The sequence below is a fragment of the Oncorhynchus mykiss genome, unplaced genomic scaffold (assembly GCF_013265735.2).
Source record: "Oncorhynchus mykiss isolate Arlee unplaced genomic scaffold, USDA_OmykA_1.1 un_scaffold_280, whole genome shotgun sequence".
NCBI lineage: Eukaryota > Metazoa > Chordata > Actinopteri > Salmoniformes > Salmonidae > Oncorhynchus > Oncorhynchus mykiss.
In genome coordinates, this window is record NW_023493734.1 from 50,251 (window position 1) to 72,687 (window position 22,437).

A 22,437-nucleotide genomic window follows, 5' to 3' on the forward strand; every position below is an offset into this window, starting at 1 on the left:
CTATACCAGCCTTATCAGACCACTATACCAGTCGTATGGTGGGACCACTATACCAGCCTTATCAGACCTCTATACCAGCCGTATCAGACCACTATACCAGTCGTATGGTGGGACCACTATACCAGCAGTATCAGACAACTATACCAGCCGTATCAGACCACTATACCAGCCGTATGGTGAGACCACTATACCAGCCGTATCAGACCACTATACCAGCCGTATCAGACCACTATAGCAGCCGTTTCAGAACACTATACCAGCCGTATGGTGAGACCACTATACCAGCAGTATCAGACCACTATACCAGCCGTATCAGACCACTATACCAGCCCTATGGTGAGACCTCTATACCAGCCGTATGGTGAGACTACTATACCAGCAGTATCAGACCACTATACCAGCCGTATCAGACCACTATACCAGCCGTATGGTGAGAACTCTATACCAGCCGTATCAGACCACTATACCAGCCGTTTCAGACCACTATACCAGCCTTATGGTGAGACCTCTATTCCAGCCGTATCAGACCACCATTCCAGCCGTATTGTGAGACCTCTATACCAGCCGTATCAGACCTCTATACCAGCCGTATCAGACCACTATACCAGCCGTATCAGACCACTATACCAGCAGTATTGTGAGACCTCTATACCAGCCGTATCAGACCACCATTCCAGCCGTATTGTGAGACCTCTATACCAGCCGTATCAGACCTCTATACCAGCCGTATCAGACCACTATACCAGCCGTATCAGACCACTATACCAGCCGTATGGTGAGACCACTATACCAGCCGTATCAGACCACTATACCAGCCGTAACAGACCACTATACCAGCCGTATGGTGAGACCACTATACCAGCCGTATCAGACCACTATACCAGCCGTAACAGACCACTATACCAGCCGTATGGTGAGACCTCTATACCAGCCGTATGGTGAGACCTCTATACCAGCCGTATCAGACCACTATACCAGCCGTATGGTGAGACCACTATACCAGCCGTATCAGACCACTATACCAGCCGTGTCAGAACACTATACCAGCCGTATGGTGAGACCACTATACCAGCAGTATCAGACCACTATACCAGCCGTATCAGACCACTATACCAGCCGTATGGTGAGACCTCTATACCAGCCGTATGGTGAGAACTCTATACCAGCCGTATCAGACCACTATACCAGCCGTTTCAGTCCACTATACCAGCCGTATCAGACCACTATACCAGCCGTATTGTGAGACCTCTATACCAGCCATATCAGACCACTATACCAGCCGTATTGTGAGACCTCTATACCAGCCGTATCAGACCTCTATACCAGCCGTATCAGACCACTATACCAGCCGTATCAGACCACTATACCAGCCGTATCAGAACACTATACCAGCCGTATGGTGAGACCTCTATACCAGCCATATGGTGAGACCTCTATACCAGCCGTATCAGACCACTATACCAGCCGTATCAGACCACTATACCAGCTGTATCAGACCTCTATACCAGCCGTATGGTGAGACCACTATACCAGCTGTATCAGACCACTATACCAGCCTTATGGTGAGACCTCTATACCAGCCGTATCAGACCACTATACCAGCCGTATGGTGAGACCTCTATACCAGCCGTATCAGACCTCTATACTAGCCATATGGTGAGACCTCTATACCAGCCGTATCAGACCACTATACCTGCCGTATCTCACCACTATACCAGCCGTATCAGACCTCTATACCAGCCGTATCAGAACACTATACCAGCCGTATCAGACCACTATACCAGCCGTATGGTGAGACCTCTATACCAGCCGTATCAGACCACTATACCAGCAGTATCAGACCACTATACCAGCAGTATCAGACTACTATACCAGCCATATCAGACCTCTATACCAGCCGTATGGTGAGACCTCTATACCAGCCGTATGGTGAGACCTCTATACCAGCCGTATGGTGAGACCTCTATACCAGCCGTATGGTGAGACCAATATACCAGCCGTATCAGACCACTATACCAGCTGTATCAGACCTCTATACCAGCCGTATGGTGAGACCACTATACCAGCCGTATCAGACCACTATACCAGCCGTATCAGACCTCTATACCAGCCGTATGGTGAGATCTCTATACCAGCCGTATGGTGAGACCTCTATACCAGCCGTATCAGACCTCTATACCAGCCGTATCAGAACACTATACCAGCAGTATCAGACCACTATACCAGCCGTATCAGACCACTATACCAGCCGTATCAGACCACTTACCAGCTGTATGGTGAGACCTCTATACCAGCCGTATGGTGAGACCACTATACCAGCCGTATGGTGAGACCACTATACCAGCAGTGTCAGAACACTATACCAGCCGTATCAGACCACTATACCAGCCGTATCAGACCACTATACCAGCCGTATCAGACCACTATACCAGCCGTTAGAACTATAATGTCCTCAGTTCTTTCTCTCCTTTGTTTGTGGTGCTGTTTAAAGTCGTTGGTCCGTCTACTCCTACATTATTAATGTGGTGCTGTTTAAAGTCGTTGGTCCGTCTACTCCTACATTATTAATGTGGTGCTGTTTAAAGTCGTTGGTCCGTCTACCCCTACATTATTAATGTGGTGCTGTCTAAAGTCGTTGGTCTGTCTACTCCTACATTATTAATGTGGTGCTGTTTAAAGTCGTTGGTCCGTCTACTCCTACATTATTAATGTGGTGCTGTTTAAAGTCGTTGGTCCGTCTACTCCTACATTATTAATGTGGTGCTGTTTAAAGTCGTTGGTCCGTCTACTCCTACATTATTAATGTGGTGCTGTTTAAAGTCGTTGGTCCGTCTACTCCTACATTATTAATGTGGTGCTGTTTAAAGTCGTTTGTCCGTCTACTCCTACATTATTAATGTGGTGCTGTTTAAAGTCATTGGTCCGTCTACTCCTACATTATTAATGTGGTGCTGTTTAAAGTCGTTGGTCCGTCTACTCCTACATTATTAATGTGGTGCTGTTTAAAGTCGTTTGTCCGTCTACTCCTACATTATTAATGTGGTGCTGTTTAAAGTCATTGGTCCGTCTACTCCTACATTATTAATGTGGTGCTGTTTAAAGTCGTTGGTCCGTCTACTCCTACATTATTAATGTGGTGCTGTTTAAAGTCGTTGGTCCGTCTACTCCTACATTATTAATGTGGTGCTGTTTAAAGTCGTTGGTCCGTCTACTCCTACATTATTAATGTGGTGCTGTTTAAAGTCGTTGGTCTGTCTACTCCTACATTATTAATGTGGTGCTGTTTAAAGTCGTTGGTCCGTCTACTCCTACATTATTAATGTGGTGCTGTTTAAAGTCGTTGGTCCGTCTACTCCTACATTATTAATGTGGTGCTGTTTAAAGTCGTTGGTCCGTCTACTCCTACATTATTAATGTGGTGCTGTTTAAAGTCGTTGGTCAGTCTACTCCTACATTATTAATGTGGTGCTGTTTAAAGTCGTTGGTCAGTCTACTCCTACATTATTAATGTGGTGCTGTTTAAAGTCGTTGGTCTGTCTACTCCTACATTATTAATGTGGTGCTGTTTAAAGTCGTTGGTCCGTCTACTCCTACATTATTAATGTGGTGCTGTTTAAAGTCGTTGGTCCGTCTACTCCTACATTATTAATGTGGTGCTGTTTAAAGTCGTTGGTCCGTCTACTCCTACATTATTAATGTGGTGCTGTCTAAAGTCGTTGGTCTGTCTACTCCTACATTATTAATGTGGTGCTGTTTAAAGTCGTTGGTCTGTCTACTCCTACATTATTAATGTGTGTTGGGGGGGGTTTGGGGTTGTTATTTTGGAAATGAGCATATTTTTGGGACGTGCCGCCACGCTCTGCGTGCCACAGTGCTGTAATGAGCTCTCTGGGTGCTTGGGGGGGAGACGTCTCTCCGCCCCCACACACCGGTCCCCTCACACGCCCACACCGAGCCCCAACGAGACGGACAGGTGACATTGCAGGTATGGTAGTGTGGTCCGTGTCTCTATGTTCCTCAGATCATTGTCTGAGCCATTTCAAATAGTATTTCATTGAGCTTTATCTGTTGCCCTGAACACACAATGGAGTCAGCAGCTCTATTCATACATGCATACGCACACTAGGAGGAGGAGAATGGAGGAGAGGGGGATGTAGGAATGGAGGAGAGAGTGGATAGGGGGATGTAGGAATGGAGGAGAGAGAGAAGAGGGGGATAAAATAATGGAGGAGAGAGAGCAGAGGGGATGTAGGAATGGAGGAGAGAGAGGAGAGGGGATGTAGGAATGGAGGAGAGAGAGGAGAGGGGATATAGGAATGGAGGAGAGAGAGGAGAGAGGATGTAGGAATGGAGGAGAGAGAGGAGAGAGGATGTAGGAATGGAGGAGCGAGAGGAGAGGGGATGTAGGAATGGAGGAGAGAGAGGAGAGAGGATGTAGGAATGGAGGAGAGAGAGGAGAGGGGATGTAGGAATGGAGGAGCGAGAGGAGAGGGGATGTAGGAATGGAGGAGAGAGAGGAGAGAGGATGTAGGAATGGAGGAGAGAGAGGAGAGGGGATGTAGGAATGGAGGAGAGAGAGGAGAGAGGATATAGGAATGGAGGAGAGAGGATGTTGGAGAGAGAGGAGAGAGGATGTAGGGATGTAGGAGAGAGGATGTAGGCATGGAGGAGAGAGAGGATAGAGGATGTAGGAGAGAGGATGTAGGAGAAAGAGGATGTAGGATGTAGAATGAGAGAGGATGTAGGATGAGAGAGGAGAGAGGATGTAGGATGAGAGAGGAGAGAGGATAGAGGATGTAGGATGAGAGAGGAGAGAGGATGTAGAATGATAGAGGATAAAGGATGAGAGAGGAGAGAGGATGTAGGATGAGAGAGGAGAGAGGATGTAGGATGAGAGAGGATAAAGGATGAGAGAGAAGAGAGGATGTAGGATGAGAGAGGAGAGAGGATGTAAGATGAGAGAGGAGAGAGGATGTAAGATGAGAGAGGAGAGAGGATGTAGGATGAGAGAGAAGAGAGGATGTAGGATGAGAGAGGAGTTTTAGGAGGAAAGATCATCAGAAGAGAAGAGGACTGGTGTAGCTGAATAATTAGTACATAAACAAATGAATGGATGTTTAAACATCACGTATCTCTTCACCCCTTCATCCTCTGTCCTCCATTTTGTCTCCTCCACCCTTTTGTTTTCCCATCTGTTTGCTGGTCAGCAATAATCAAAACCACTTTCTGGGGGATTAGTTAGCAGCCTCTTTTTCTAGTTTAGCCCAGTGGACCAGGGCTGGGCTGTACCATCCAGGGGACCGGGGCTGGGCTGTACCATCCAGGGGGCTAGGGGGTAGTGGAGGGGGGGGGGGGGGTCAGGGGAGGGAGATCCCCTTATCAGGTCCCTTCTTCTGGAGCCAGACGTACGGCAGGAGCGATTGCTTTCAGAGCCCCCCTGTCCCGCCCCGCATGCCCCTCCCGTGCCCCCACAAAAGCCTGCTAGTAATGTGATAATGGCAGCGTTAGCAGTTAGCTTAGCGCTGCCGCGTAGCGGTGCGGACTGGAGCGCGTGCGGGAGAGGGGGGGGGGGGGGTGCATGACCAAGAAGTCTCATCCAAATAAATGGATGATCTTTGTTGTGACTGAAATCACACTTGGCTTCGAATGTTTAAAAAACGGGGGGGGGGGGGGGGGGGGGGGGGGGGGGGGGGGGGGGGGTTGATACGTCAGGGGTAAGAAGGGTCTTTGATGATGTGACTTGTGTTGTCTGTATTCTACAACATTTGGGAGGGAGACAGAAAGAGGGAGGGAGAGGGGGAAAGTGCAGGAGGGAGAGAGACAAGGATGGAAGGAGAATGAAAGAGGGAAAAAGAGAGGGAGGGGGGGAGAGTGAATGAGAGAGAGAGAAAAAGACAGGGATAGAGAGAGAATAAGAGAGAAAAAGACAGGGATAGAGAGAGAATAAGAGGGAGGGAGGGAGGGAGGGAGGGAGGGAGGGAGGGAGGGAGACAGACAGACAGACAGACAGAGGGAGGAAAGAGATTATGGTTTCTAGTGGCCTGACGTTAGCTGTCTCTTCACCTCCCCTCTCAACAGTCAACATCCCAGGGAAAGAAATGTTAGTAACAGTGTCTCTCTCTCTCTCTAGGTGGTGTGTGTAGTAGCAGTGTGTCTCTCTCTCTAGGTGGTGTGTATAGTAACAGTGTGTGTAGTAACAGTGTCTCTCTCTCTCTAGGTGGTGTGTGTAGTAACAGTGTCTCTCTCTCTAGGTGGTGTGTGTAGTAACAGTGTGTGTAGTAACAGTGTGTGTAGTAACAGTGTGTGTAGTAACAGTGTGTAGTAACAGTGTGTGTAGTAACAGTGTCTCTCTCTCTCTCTAGGTGGTGTGTGTGGAGGTGCGTGGCCCCGCAGGGCGCAGGCAGGGCAGGCGTGTGGATCTGAACTGTCTCCAGGACGTAGCAGTGTGTTGGTGCTCCCTGACTAACACTAATGATGAACTGTGGCCCTGGAACCCGAGCCACACACACACTGACAGGGACAACCTAGTGTTACTGAGCTGCTCCAGTACAGAGGGCCTCAAGGTTAACACACACACACACACACACACACACACACACACACACACACACACACACACACACACACTCTCACACACACACACACACACACACACACACACACACACACACACACATATACAACCTCTTCTATAATAACACACATTACCTCTTCTATAATAACACACATTACCTCTTCTATAATAACACACATTACCTCTTCTATAATAACACACATTACCTCTTCTATAATAACACACATTACCTCTTCTATAATAACACACATTACCTCTTCTATAATAACACACATTACCTCTTCTATAATAACACACATTACCTATTCAATAGTAACACACATTACCTCTTCTATAATAACACACATTACCTCTTCTATAATAACACACATTACCTCTTCTATATTAACACACATTACCTCTTCTATAATAACACATACAACCTCTTCTATAATAACACACATTACCTCCTCAATAACACACATTACCTCTTCTATAATAACACACATTACCTCTTCAATATTAACACACATTACCTCTTCTATAATAACACATACAACCTCTTCTATAATAACACACATTACCTCTTCTATAATAACACACATTACCTATTCAATATTAACACACATTACCTCTTCTATAATAACACACATTACCTATTCTATATTAACACACATTACCTCTTCTATAATAACACATACAACCTCTTCTATAATAACACACATTACCTCCTCAATAACACACATACACACACACACAACACACAACACACACACACACACACACACAACACACAACACACACACACACACACAACACACAACACACACACACATACACACACACACACACACAACAGACACACACACACACACACACACACAACACACAACACACAACACACAACACACACACACACACACACATACACACACACACACACACAACAGACACACACACACACACAACACACAACACACAACACACAACACACAACACACACACACACACATTGCCTCTTCAATAATACAGGGGTCTTTAATGATAAAGAAGAGATGCTTCAGTGGTCAGGGTTAATGGCCCTCTCTCTCTCTCCCTCTCTCTCTCTCTCTCTGTCTCTTATTCTATCTTTCCCTCTCTCTCCCTTTCTCTCTCCCCCTCTCTCTCCCCCTCTCTGTCTCTTATTCTGTCTTTCCCTCTCTCTCCCCCTCTCTGTCTCTTATTCTGTCTTTCCCTCTCTCTCTCTCTCTCTCCCCCTCTGTCTCTTATTCTGTATTTCCCTCTCTCTCCCCCTCTGTCTCTTATTCTGTCTTTCCCTCTCTCTCCCTCTCTCTCCCCCTCTGTCTCTTATTCTGTCTTTCCCTCTCTCTTTCCCTCTCTCTCCCTCTCTCTCTCCCCTCTCTCTCTCCCCCTCTGTCTCTTATTCTGTCTTTCCTTCTCTCTTTCCCTCCCCCTCTCTCTCCCCCTCCCTCCCACTCATTTTCTCTCTCCCTCCCTATCTCTCTCTTGTTCTCTTTCCTTCTCTCTTAACCCCTCTCCCCCCCTCTCGCCCCCCCCCTCTCTCTCTCTCTCTCTCTGTCTCTCTCTGTCTCTCTCTTGTTCTTGTTCTTGCTCTTTGTTGTCATCTTTTCTCTCCTTCCATCTCTCTTTCTCAGAAGAATTCCTCCACACAGTCACTCTGCTCTGTCTGTGTGTGTCTGTGTGTCTGTGTGTGTCTGTGTGTGTGTATGTGTGTGTATCTGTCTGTGTGTGTGTGTGGATAGGATTTGTGAATGGTGAATTAGCCATCTCAATGGTGGCGTCTTCCAGTATGTTCTACTGCATCTCCTAAAACAAGGGGAACTAACTAAGCAGGTGATGTGTCTTTACGGTGGTCGTGTGTACGAGCATGCCTGTCTGCTTCCATCTCTCAGCCCCTGTGTGTGTGTCTGTGTGTTTCACCTCCCAGACCCTTTGTGTGTGTGTGTGTATGTGTGTGTGTGTGTGTGTGTGTTTCACCTCCCAGACCCTTTGTGTGTGTGTGTGTGTGTGTGTTTCACCTCCCAGCTCCTGTGATAACCCTATCTGTGACCTGTTTCCCAGGCAACATGCGTAGGAATAACATACTGAAACCCAAATGACCGAACAAACACGGCGTAAGCCCTCGCGCCTCGCACCTCTGTAAACGTATGTAAACATGCTCCAGCGTAGAGAAGAGGGAAGAAGAGCGTTACCAATCGCAGGAAAACAACATGCTAAAGAAGAGGAAACATGAATATTGAAATCATCAAAGCAGACGCTGTCGTAGGCTTTTCTTCTTGTTCTGGAAGGCTCTCTGCACTGGTTTATCACACTCCTCCTTCACCTAGTTCTTTTATTTATGTCCACCTCCCTCCCTCCCTCCCTCCCTCCCTCCCTCCCTCCCTCCCTCCCTCCCTCCCTCCCTCCCTCCCTCCCTCCCTCTCCTCTCCTCTCCTCTCCTCTCTCCTCCCTCCCTCCCTCCCTCCCTCCCTCCCTCCCTCCCTCCCTCCCTCACTCCCTCCCTCCTCCCTCCTCCCTCCCTGCCTCCCTCCCTCCCTCCCTCTCCTCTCCTCTCTCCTCCCTCCTCCCTCCCTGCCACCCTCCCTACCTCCCTCCCCTCCTCCCCTCTCCTCCCTCCCCTTCTCATCTCTCCTCCTTCCCTCCCTCCCTCCCTCATCCCTCCCCACTCCCCACTCCTCCTCTCTACTCCCTCCTCATTCCTTCCTCCCCTCTCCTCCCTCCCCTTCTCATCTCTCCTCCCTCCCTCCTCCCCTCCTCCCCCGCCCCTCCCTCTCCTCTCTCCTCCCTCACCTTCTCCTCCCTCCTCCCTCTCCTTCCTCCTCCTCCTCGCCTCTCCTCCCTCCCTCCCTCCCTCCCTCCCTCCCTCCCTCCCTCCCTCCCTCCCTCCCTCCCTCCCTCCCCTCTTTCCACCTCTCCTCCCTCCTCCCCCTCTCCCCCTCCTCCCTCTTCTCCCTCTCTCCCCCTCTTCCCTCCTTCCTCCCTTCCTCCATTCCTCCCCCCCTCTCCTCCTCCATGATTTTAAAGGAACATTAAAGTCCCCTTTCCTGAATCTAATGAAAGTGTTTGTCATTTTTCAAATGCGAGGTGTCAAATTAAGTGTGTGTGCTTTTGCGTACGTGCGTGTGTACCAGCGTGTGTTTGATGGCGCGGTGTGAAATTAAGCAAGCAGTTTATTTAAGAGGTGTGGAGAGAATCAAACACTCAGAGCTCATCTGAGGAGACGAAGGAGAAGAGAGCCAGAGACTTCAATCACTTCAAGCTCATATATATGTTCCTTTTGTTGAGCCAGCTATCTGCCATGCTAAGCCCATTTAACACTCACTCCCTGCATTTAAAACCCTGATTCCTGTTCCCTATGTGGTCTTAGTTCTATACAACACGACAAATATGATTTAGGATTTATTTAACATTTAGTTAACATTTTTAATGATTCCTGGAATTTCAGTGAAAAAAATTAGATGTTTTTATTTCAAGTCTGTTTTGTGTTCAGTGTCGGGGGAGGTATTCTGTGTGTGTGTGTGTGTGTGTTGGGGGGGGCTGTGTGTGGGGGGGTCGGTGTGTGTGTGTGTTGGGGGGGGGGTGTCTGTGTGTGTGTGTGTGTTGGGGGGGTCTGTGTGTGTCTGTGTTGGGGGGGGTCTGTGTGTGTTTGTGTGGGGGGGTCTGTGTGTTTGTGTTGGGATAACATCCAATCCCTCCCTCCATGGTGTATCTAGATAACATCCAATCCCTCCCTCCATGGTGTATCTAGATAACATCCCATCTTCCCTCCACTGTGTCTCTAGATAACATCCAATCCCTCCCTCCATGGTGTATCTAGATAACATCCATTCTTCCCTCCATGGTGTATCTAGATAACATCCAATCCCTCCCTCCATGGTGTATCTAGATAACATCCCATCTTCCCTCCACTGTGTCTCTAGATAACATCCAATCCCTCCCTCTCTGGTCTCTCTAGATAACATCCCTCCCTCCATACTGACTCTAGATCACATCCATTCTTCCCTCCATGGTGTCTCTAGATAACATCCATCCCTCCCTCCATGGTCTCTCTAGATAACATCAATGTTTCCCTCCATGGTGTCTCTAGATAACATCCAATCCCTCCCTCCATGGTGACTCTAGATAACATCCAATCCCTCCCTCCATGGTGTATCTAGATAACATTCATTCATCCCTCCATGGTGACTCTAGATAACATCCAATCCCTCCCTCCATGGTGACTCTAGATAACATCCATTCTTCCCTCCATGATGTCTCTAGATAACATCCATTCTTCCCTCCATGGTGTCTCTAGATAACATTCTTCCCTCCATGGTGTCTCTAGATAACATCCATTCTTCCCTCCATGGTGACTCTAGATAACATCCATTCTTCCCTCCATGATGTCTCTAGATAACATCCATTCTTCCCTCCATGGTGTCTCTAGATGACATTCTTCCATCCATGGTGTCTCTAGATAACATCCAATCCCTCCCTCCATGGTGTATCTAGATAACATTAATTCATCCCTCCATGGTGACTCTAGATAACATCCAATCCCTCCCTCCATGGTGTATCTAGATAACATTCATTCATCCCTCCATGGTGACTCTAGATAACATCCATTCTTCCCTCCATGATGTCTCTAGATAACATCCATTCTTCCCTCCATGGTGTCTCTAGATAACATTCTTCCCTCCATGGTGTTTCTAGATAACATCCATTCTTCCCTCCATGGTGACTCTAGATAACATTATTCCATCCATGATGTCTCTAGATAACATCCATTCTTCCCTCCATGGTCTCTCTAGATAACATCCATTCTTCCCTCCATGATGTCTCTAGATAAGATCCATTCTTCCCTCCATGATGTCTCTAGATAAGATCCATTCTTCCCTCCATGGTGTCTCTAGATAACATCCATTCTTCCATCCATGGTGTTTCTAGATAACATTCTTCCATCCACGGTGTCTCTAGATAACATTCTTCCCTCCATGGTGTCTCTAGATGACATTCTTCCCTCCATGGTGTCTCTAGATAACATTCTTCCATCCATGGTGTCTCTAGATAACATCCATTCTTCTATCCATGGTGTCTCTAGGTAACATTCTTCGATCCATGGTGTCTCTAGCTAACATTATTCCCTCCATGGTGTCTCTAGATAACATTCTTCCATCCATGATGTCTCTAGATAACATCCATTCTTCCCTCCATGGTGTCTCTAGATAACATCCATTCTTCCATCCATGGTGTCTCTAGATAACATTATTCCCTCCATGGTGTCTCTAGATAACATTCTTCCATCCATGATGTCTCTAGATAACATCCATTCTTCCCTCCATGATGTCTCTAGATAACATCCATTCTTCCATCCATGGTGTCTCTAGATGGCATTCTTCCCTCCATGGTGTCTCTAGATGACATTCTTCCCTCCATGATGTCTCTAGATAACATTCTTCCATCCATGGTGTCTCTAGATAACATTCTTCCCTCCATGATGTCTCTAGATAACATTCTTCCCTCCATGGTGTCTCTAGATGACATTCTTCCATCCATGATGTCTCTAGATGACATTCTTCCATCCATGGTGTCTCTAGATGACATTCTTCCATCCATGGTGTCTCTAGATGACATTCTTCCATCCATGGTGTCTCTAGATAACATTCTTCCATCCATGGTGTCTCTAGATAACATTCTTCCATCCATGGTGTCTCTAGATGACATTCTTCCATCCATGGTGTCTCTAGATGACATTCTTCCATCCATGGTGTCTCTAGATGACATTCTTCCCTCCATGATGTCTCTAGATAACATTCTTCCCTCCATGGTGTCTCTAGATGACATTCTTCCATCCATGGTGTCTCTAGATGACATTCTTCCATCCATGGTGTCTCTAGATAACATTCTTCCCTCCATGGTGTCTCTAGATAACATTCTTCCATCCATGGTGTCTCTAGATAACATTCTTCCCTCCATGGTGTCTCTAGATGACATTCTTCCCTCCATGATGTCTCTAGATAACATTCTTCCCTCCATGGTGTCTCTAGATAACATTTTTCCCTCCATGGTGTCTCTAGATGACATTCTTCCATCCATGATGTCTCTAGATAACATTTTTCCCTCCATGGTGTCTCTAGATGACATTCTTCCCTCCATGGTGTCTCTAGATAACATTCTTCCATTCATGATGTCTCTAGATAACATCCATTCTTCCATTCATGATGTCTCTAGATAACATCCATTCTTCCCTCCATGATGTCTCTAGATAACATTCTTCCCTCCATGGTGTCTCTAGATAACATTTTTCCCTCCATGGTGTCTCTAGATGACATTCTTCCATCCATGATGTCTCTAGATAACATTTTTCCCTCCATGGTGTCTCTAGATGACATTCTTCCATCCACGGTGTCTCTAGATAACATCCATTCTTCCCTCCATGGTGTCTCTAGATAACATCCATTCTTCCCTCCATGGTGTCTCTAGATAACATCCATTCTTCCCTCCATGGTGTCTCTAGATAACATTCTTCCCTCCATGGTGTCTCTAGATAACATTCTTCCATTCATGGTGTCTCTAGATAACATTCTTCCATCCATGGTGTCTCTAGATAACATTCTTCCCTCCATGATGTCTCTAGATAACATCCATTCTTCCCTCCATGGTGTCTCTAGATAACATTCTTCCCTCCATGGTGTCTCTAGATAACATCCATTCTTCCATTCATGGTGTCTCTAGATAACATCCATTCTTCCATCCATGGTGTCTCTAGATAACATTCTTCCCTCCATGGTGTCTCTAGATAACATCCATTCTTCCCTCCATGGTGTCTCTAGATAACATCCATTCTTCCCTCCATGGTGTCTCTAGATAACATCCATTCTTCCATCCATGGTGTCTCTAGATAACATCCATTCTTCCATCCATGGTGTCTCTAGATAACATCCATTCTTCCATCCATGGTGTCTCTAGATGACATCCATCCATCCATGGTGTCTCTAGATAACATCCATTCCTCCATGGTGTCTCTAGATAACATCCCTCCATGGTGTCTCTAGATAACATCCATGGTGTCTCTAGATAACATTCCTCCATGGTGTCTCTAGATAACATCCCTCCACTGTGTCTCTAGATAACATCCCTCCACTGTGTCTCTAGATAACATCCCTCCACTGTGTCTCTAGATAACATCCCTCCACTGTGTCTCTAGATAACATCCCTCCACTGTGTCTCTAGATTGCATCCCTCCACTGTGTCTCTAGATAACATCCCTCCACTGTGTCTCTAGATTGCATCCCTCCACTGTGTCTCTAGATAACATCCCTCCACTGTGTCTCTAGATAACATCCCTCCATGGTGTCTCTAGATAACATCCATGGTGTCTCTAGATAACATCCCTCCACTGTGTCTCTAGATAACATCTCTCCACTGTGTCTCTAGATAACATCCCTCCACTGTGTCTCTAGATAACATCCCTCCACTGTGTCTCTAGATAACATCCCTCCACTGTGTCTCTAGATAACATCTCTCCACTGTGTCTCTAGATAACATCCCTCCACTGTGTCTCTAGATAACATCCCTCCACTGTGTCTCTAGATAACATCCCTCCACTGTGTTTCTAGATAACATCAGGACTGAAAGTGGAAAAAATGATTGTTTTTCTTTAGTTAGACACCAAACAAATAATGAAACTCAGTCAAAGGACAGCAGCATTGTTTCCTCAATATAGAACAAAACGTTGAATTAATGACTTAGATTCAATGCTCTGTATTTGCTGAAATGTAACAATTTGTGTTATGATTTCAGATTTTCAGAAGACCTCTTAGATTTGTGTTACACCAACGGTTAAGGTCTGAACAGCGCTGTATAGTCTTACAGCTACTGTGTGTGTGTGTGTGTGTGTATGTGTGTGTGTGTGTGTGCCCATGTTTGTGTACATGTTGACTTTGTCTAACCGTACCAACCTTCTACCCCCCACCCCCCCCCCCAAGCTTATTAATTCTCATCACCAAAACGTCCCTCCACCCTCTCCCTCCTTTCACTCACCCCCCTCCCTCCCCTCTCCCTGCCCCCCTCACTCACTCCCTTCACTCACATCCCTCCCTTCCCCCCCATCCCTCCTTCACTCTGTCTCTGCCCCTGTCTTTCTGTGCTCTGTGAGCTGTGTAATTGTCTGTGTGAGGCCCGGTGCTGTGAACAAGGGGCCAGGCTCTCAGCTGGCCCCACCCCTGTTATCTTCCCAGTGCCGGGGAAGGAGAGGAGAACAACAGAGAAGAATAGTTTGGACCAGTTACTGAAACCAATAGACAGGAGTAGTCCCAAACCTGCTTACTATGGAGGAGACAGTCTCCCTACCAACAAATGAGGGAGAGGGAAATGAGGGAGGTCCTACTCCTATCCCTACTCCTATCCCTACCCCTGCTCCTACCCCTACCCCTGCTCCTACTCCTAACCCTCCCCCTACTCCTATCTCTACTCCTATCTCTACTCCTACTCCATACCCCTACCCATACTCCTTTCCCTTCTCTTTTCCCTACTCCTACTCCTACCCCTACTCCTACTCCTATCCCTGCTCCTACCCCTGCTCCTACCCCTACTCCTACCCCTATCCCTGCTCCTACTCCTACCCCTATCCCTGCTCCTACTCCTACCCCTATCCCTGCTCCTATCCCTACCCCTCCTCCTACCCCTGCTCCTACTCCTATCCCTACTCCTATCCCTACCCCTGCTCTTACCCCTGCTCCTACTCCTACCCCTATCCCTGCTCCTACTTCTACCCCTATCACTATCCCTACCCCTACTTCTACCCCTATCACTATCCCTACTCCTACCCCTACTTCTACCCCTATCACAATCCCTACTCCTACCCCTATCACTATCCCTACACCTACTTCTACCCCTATCACTATCCCTACTCCTACCCCTATCACTATCCCTACCCCTACTTCTACCCCTATCACTATCCCTACCCCTACTTCTACCCCTATCACTATCCCTACCCCTACTTCTACCCCTATCACTATCCCTACTCCTACCCCTATCACTATCCCTACCCCTACTTCTACCCCTATCACTATCCCTACCCCTACTTCTACCCCTATCACAATCCCTACCCCTACTCCTATCACTATCCCTACCCCTACTCCTACCCCTACCCCTATCACTATCCCTACTCCTATCCCTACCCCTACTCCTACCCCTACTCCTACCCCTATCCCTACCCCTACTTCTATCACTATCCCTACTCCTACCCCTATCACTATCCCTACCCCTACTCCTACCCCTATCACTATCCCTACTCCTACGCCTACTCCTACCCCTATCACTATCCCTACCCCTACTTCTACCCCTATCACTATCCCTACCCCTACTTCTACCCCTATCACTATCCCTACCCCTACTTCTACCCCTATCACAATCCCTACCCCTACTCCTATCCCTATCACTATCCCTACCCCTACTCCTAACCCTACTCCTACCCCTATCACTATCCCTACTCCTATCCCTACCCCTCCTCCTACCCCTACTCCTACCCCTACCCCTACTCCTATCACTATCCCTACTCCTACCCCTATCACTATCCCTACCCCTACTCCTATCCCTATCACTATCCCTACCCCTACTCCTATCCCTATCACTATCCCTACCCCTACTTCTACTCCTATCACAATCCCTACCCCTACTTCTATCCCTATCACTATCCCTACTCCTACCCCTATCACTATCCCTACCCCTACTTCTACCCCTATCACTATCCCTACCCCTACTCCTAACCCTACTCCTATCCCTACCCCTACTCCTATCCCTACCCCTATCACTATCACTATCCCTACTCCTATCCCTACCCCTACTCATATCCCTACCCCTACTCCTACCCCTATCACTATCCCTACCCCTACTTCTACCCCTATCACTATCCCTACCCCTACTTCTACCCCTATCACTATCCCTACTCCTACCCCTATCACTATCCCTACCCCTACCTCTACTCCTACCCCTATCACTATCCCTACCCCTACTCCTATCCCTACCCCTACTCCTATCCCTACCCCTACTCCTACCCCTACTTCTAGCTGTTGTTGAGGAGTGGGAGGGGAGGGGAGGTGTAGCTACCAGCTAGTCCTAGTGAGGAGTGGGAGGGGGGGGGGGTGTAGCTACCAGCTAGTCCTGTTGAGGAGTGGGAGGGGAGGGGAGGTGTAGCTACCAGCTAGTCCTGTTGAGGAGTGGGAGGGGAGGGGAGGTGTAGCTACCAGCTAGTCCTGTTTTGGTGGGATCAGGGGGATTTGAAGAGGATAGTCAGGGTAATAACTAAGAGGTGTGGTGATAAGTGTAGTCTAGGTGTGTGGTAGTCAGGGTAATAACTAAGAGGTGTGGTGATAAGTGTAGTCTAGGTGTGTGGTAGTCAGGGTAATAACTAAGAGGTGTGGTGATAAGTGTAGTCTAGGTGTATGGTAGTCAGGGTAATAACTAAGAGGTGTGGTGATAAGTGTAGTCTAGGTGTATGGTAGTCAGGGTAATAACTAAGAGGTGTGGTGATAAGTGTAGTCTAGGTGTGTGGTAGTCAGGGTAATAACTAAGAGGTGTGGTGATAAGTGTAGTCTAGGTGTATGGTAGTCAGGGTAATAACTAAGAGGTGTGGTGATAAGTGTAGTCTAGGTGTATGGTAGTCAGGGTAATAACTAAGAGGTGTGGTGATAAGTGTAGTCTAGGTGTGTGACAGATTGTACGTCTGAGGAGCTGAAGAGTGTGTGTGTGTGTGTGTGAAGTGTGTGTGAGTGTAGTGTGAGGCCCAGCCCTGCAGTCGGGGCAGTACCCAGAGAATGGGGGTCTGTGGCTGGGGCAGGTGTGGCTCACCATGAGGCTGGCAAAATGCCAACCCTCCACCCTCCCCTTAACCTCTGCCTCTCACACACACTCTTAAGCACACACACACACACTCTTTCACTCATCCCCCTTTCTGTGCTGTCAGCACCTCCTCCCCTGCCCACCCCCCTGGGGTGCAAGCAGGAGCTGGCTCGAGGGGATTATGGGAAGAAAAAAAGGAGCCTAAAACAGTCATCTGTTTCCTTCCTGTTGTATTCCCAAATGGCACCCTATTCCCTATTTAGTGCACTGCTTGCGACCAGGGTCCATAGTGGAGCCCAAAGGGATCTGGTCTAAAGTAGTGCACTATAATAGGGGAATAGTGCTCCGGTCTAAAGTAGTGCACTATAATAGGGGAATAGTGCTCCGGTCTAAAGTAGTGCACTGTAATAGGGGAATAGTGCTCCGGTCTAAAGTAGTGCACTATAATAGGGGAATAGTGCTCCGGTCTAAAGTAGTGCACTGTAATAGGGGAATAGTGCTCCGGTCTAAAGTAGTGCACTATAATAGGGGAATAGGGAACCATTTGTGACTCAGCCCATGGTGGGCAAAACCTGCCTAAGTCTCTTCTTGGCAGAGCCTGACAAACTACCAGCTTTGTTTTGCACCAGGCAGGCAGGGAGATAGGGAGACAGAGAGGCAGGCAGGGAGGGGGGAGGCAGGGAGGGGGGGAGGCAGGGAGGCAGGGAGGGAGACTAACCAATAGGGAGGGATGGAGATAGACAGGCAGGGAGGGACAGAGGGAGACAGACAGACAGGGGGGGAGGGAGGCAGGGAGGGAGACTAACCAATAGGGAGGGATGGAGATAGGGAGGGAGACAAGCAGGGAGGGAGGCAAGGGAGGGAGACAGGAAGGAAGGGAGGGAGACTGACAGGGAGGGAGACTGACCGATAGAGAGGGAGGGAGACTGACCAATAGGGAGGGAGCGAGACGGACCGATTGGGAGGCAGGGAGACTGACCGATAGGGAGGGAGGGAGACAGGAAGGAAGGGAGGGAGACTGACAGGGAGGGAGACTGACCGATAGGGAGGGAGGGAGACTGACTGATAGGGATGGAGGGAGACAGGAAGGAAGGGAGGGAGACTGACAGGGAGGGAGACTGACCGATAGGGATGGAGGGAGACTGATTGATAGGGATGGAGGGAGACAGGAAGGAAGGGAGGGAGGGAGACTGACAGGGAGTGAGGGAGACTGACTGATAGGGATGGAGGGAGACAGGAAGGAAGGGAGGGAGACTGACAGGGAGGGAGACTGACCGATAGGGATGGAGGGAGACTGATTGATAGGGATGGAGGGAGACAGGAAGGAAGGGAGGGAGACTGACAGGGAGGGAGACTGACCGATAGGGATGGAGGGAGACAGGAAGGAAGGGAGGGAGACTGACAGGGAGGGAGGGAGACTGACCGATAGGGAGGGAGGGAGACTGACTGATAGGGATGGAGGGAGACAGGAAGTAAGGAAGGGAGACTGACAGGGAGGGAGACTGACCGATAGGGAGGGAGGGAGACTGACTGATAGGGATGGAGGGAGACAGGAAGGAAGGGAGGGAGACTGACAGGGAGGTAGGGAGGGAGACTGACCTGTAGGGAGGGAGCGAGACGGACCGATTGGGAGGCAGGGGGACTGACCGATAGGGAGGGAGGGACAAAGTCAGACACGGAGGGAGACTGACCGATAGGGATGGAGGGAGACAGGAAGGAAGGGAGGGAGACTGACAGGGAGGGAGACTGACCGATAGGGAGGGAGGGAGACTGACTGATAGGGATGGAGGGAGACAGGAAGGAAGGGAGGGAGACTGACAGGGAGGGAGACTGACCGATAGGGATGGAGGGAGACTAATTTAATAGGGATGGAGGGAGACAGGAAGGAAGGGAGGGAGACTGACAGGGAGGGAGGGAGACTGACTGATAGGGATGGAGGGAGACAGGAAGGAAGGGAGGGAGACTGACAGGGAGGGAGACTGACCGATAGGGATGGAGGGAGACTGATTAATAGGGATGGAGGGAGACAGGAAGGAAGGGAGTGAGGGAGACTGACAGGGAGGGAGGGAGACTGACCGATAGGGAGGGAGGGACAAAATCAGGCACGGAGGGAGACTGACCGATAGGGATGGAGGGAGACAGGAAGGAAGGGAGGGAGACTGACAGGGAGGGAGACTAGCTAAAGGAATTACAGTCAGACTGTCTCTGTAGCTACACGACATCTATTGTTTGTGTTGCAGTGTTCTGTGTCAGCAGGTGACCGACTTTCTGTCGTTTGTGGGGTTCAATTCAATACAGCTTTATTTGTCCCCTTGGGGCAATTTACACACCTAGGAAGTGGTATTGTTTGTTGTTTAGTGCATATGTGAAGTAGACTGGTAGGAAATGTGCCAGGAAAACATTTATGACCTTGAGTTGAATGGAGCACTTATCATTGGCTTGTTTGATTGACACTCCATCTCTAGAGGCTGTAGTGAAGCTACACTGTTATTGTTCTCTCTCTCTCTCTCTGAGTCTCTCTCTTTCTCTCTCTCTCTCTCTCTCTCTCTCTGAGTCTCTCTGTCTGTTTTTCTGTCTGTCTGTGTCTCTGTCTCCGTCTGTGTCTCTGTCTCTGTGTGTGTCTCTCTCTCTCTCTCTCTCTCTCTCTCTCTCTCTCTCTCTCTCTCCTCCTCTGTCTAGCCCGTCTCTCTCTCTCTCTCTCTCTCTCTCTCTCTCTCTCTCTCTCTCCTCTGTCTAGCCCGTCTCTCTCTCTCTCTCTCTCTCTCTCTCTCTCTCTCTCCTCCTCTGTCTAGCCCGTCTCTCTCTCTCTCTCTCTCCTCCTCTGTCTATCCCGTCTCTCTCTCTCTCTCTCTCTCTCTCTCTCGCTCCTCCTCTGTCTATCCCATCTCTCTCTCTCTCTCTCTCTCCTCCTCTGTCTATCCCATCTCTCTCTCTCTCTCTCTCTCTCCTCCTCTGTCTATCCTGTCTCTCTCTCTCTCTCCTCCTCTGTCTAACCTGTCTCTCTCTCCCCTCCAGGTGCTCAGCTCCATGTGTACTGAGGGTGACCTGTTGGATCTCTGCTTCAGTCTCCTGCAGCCGTACCAGCTTCTGTCCGTGGAGCTGCCTGAAGGACCCCAAGGATCCCACACCACCGGGACGTCCTGGGCAGATGCCTGTGTGTACGAGTGCGCCCGCGGCCGCCTCCAACGTCTCTCGGCGACCCGTATCCCCGTCTCCTCGCGCCCTGTCTCCTGCTGCCGCCACCCCTCCTCAACCACCCTGCTACTGGGCCTCAGCGACTCCTCTCTGGTCCTCTACGATGAGAGGAGAGGGGTGTCGCTGCTTGCCCCCTGCCCCATCCCGCCTGTCCTGGTGGCCTGGCACCCTGCAGGGGGGGTGGTGGTGGTGGGGGGAGGCCAGGGGGAACTGATGGCTCTGGATCTTGGCTTGGCTCCTCTAGGTATAAACAACTATTATTTTTGACCGGCCAGCACTCACTTTTCACCCATGTTTAAATATAATGTTGAGCATTTTGTATGTTTTATTGAACAGAGGAGAGACAGTGAGGGGTAGAGAGTGTGTCACAAGGTCATTGGGCCGGATTCCAACCAATGCCGACAGCGCTAGACATCTGTGCTGTAGACGAATGGACTGACTGCTCGACCACAACGTTCACTTGAATAGAAGTGGCAACAGAAGCTTTGTTTTAACATGTCTTAGTGGACCACATAGTGAGGTCCGTCTCAGCGTGCAGCTTCCTCAGAGTGTGGTGTGTACGACACACACACCTGAATGGCCTTTCTGTAATAGTCAGACAGATCCATTATACCTGCAGCTTCATTATCTTACAATATACCATTTATTATACAGCATAAAATACTCTCTATTCTAATACCACTTTGTTTTCTGTCATTTTGTGTTGTTTAGACCTGTTGTGTATGAAATAATAATGTAAATAAATGTTAATTAGATGGATTAATCATTTGTAATGATTTTGCCCCTCTAGGGTTGACCCTAGTGGGAGAGGACCCATCCCCAGCCACCACCACTCTGAGGCTTGCCCAGCATCTGCACTGTCCTGGGGGGCTGGAGGGACTGTGGTGGGCTGGGGGGACGGGGCTGGAGGGAGCTGATACACTGTTGCTGGCCTTCCATGGAGGGCCACTGGCCGCACTGAGGTTCAGACTGGGTGGGTGGAGTGGACAGTACCATGTGTCTCTCTCTCTCTCTCTGTCTGTCTCTCTCTCTCTGTCTCTCTCGCTCGCTGTCTGTCTCTCTCGCTCGCTGTCTGTCTCTCTTGCTGTCTGTCTGTGTCTCGCTGTCTGTCTGTCCCTCTCTCTGTCTCTCTCTGTCTCTGTCTCTCTCTGTCTCGCTCTCTGTCTCTCTCTGTCTCTCTCTCTGTGTCTCTTGGTCTCTGTCTCTCTGTGTCTCTCGGTCTCTGTCTGTCTGTCTCTCTCTCGCTGTCTGTCTCTCTCTCTCTCGCTGTCTGTCTCTCTCTCAATTCAATTCAATTCAAGGGCTTTATTGGCATGGGAAACATGTGTTAACATTGCCAAAGCAAGTGAGGTAGACAACATACAAAGTGAATATATAAAGTGAAAAACAACAAAAATTAACAGTAAACATTACACATACAGAGGTTTCAAAACAGTCAAGACATTACAAATGTCATATTATATATATATATACAGTGTTTTAACAATGTACAAATGGTTAAAGGACACAAGATAAAATAAATAAGCATAAATATGGGTTGTATTTACAATGGTGTGTGTTCTTCACTGGTTGCCCTTTTCTCGTGGCAACAGGTCATACATCTTGCTGCTGTGATGGCACACTGTGGAATTTCACCCAGTAGATATGGGAGTTTTTCAAAATTGGATTTGTTTTCGAATTCTTTGTGGATCTGTGTAATCTGAGGGAAATATGTCTCTCTAATATGGTCATACATTGGGCAGGAGGTTAGGAAGTGCAGCTCAGTTTCCACCTCATTTTGTGGGCATTGAGCGCATAGCCTGTCTTCTCTTGAGAGCCATGTCTTCCTTCGGCGGCCTTTCTCAATA

The 22,437-nt window shown here is 48.6% G+C and overlaps 1 protein-coding gene across 1 annotated transcript in view; it reads left to right on the forward strand.

The window, feature by feature from the left end:
• LOC110505954 (WD repeat-containing and planar cell polarity effector protein fritz homolog) overlaps positions 1 to 22,437 on the forward strand; it is a 134,036-nt gene that overhangs the window by 44,198 nt on the left and 67,401 nt on the right. The window contains exons 8-10 of the mRNA XM_036973643.1: positions 6,363 to 6,563; positions 20,411 to 20,834; positions 21,381 to 21,563. Of these exons, the coding sequence (XP_036829538.1) occupies positions 6,363 to 6,563; positions 20,411 to 20,834; positions 21,381 to 21,563 (808 nt within the window). The remainder of the gene's footprint in view (positions 1 to 6,362; positions 6,564 to 20,410; positions 20,835 to 21,380; positions 21,564 to 22,437) is intronic.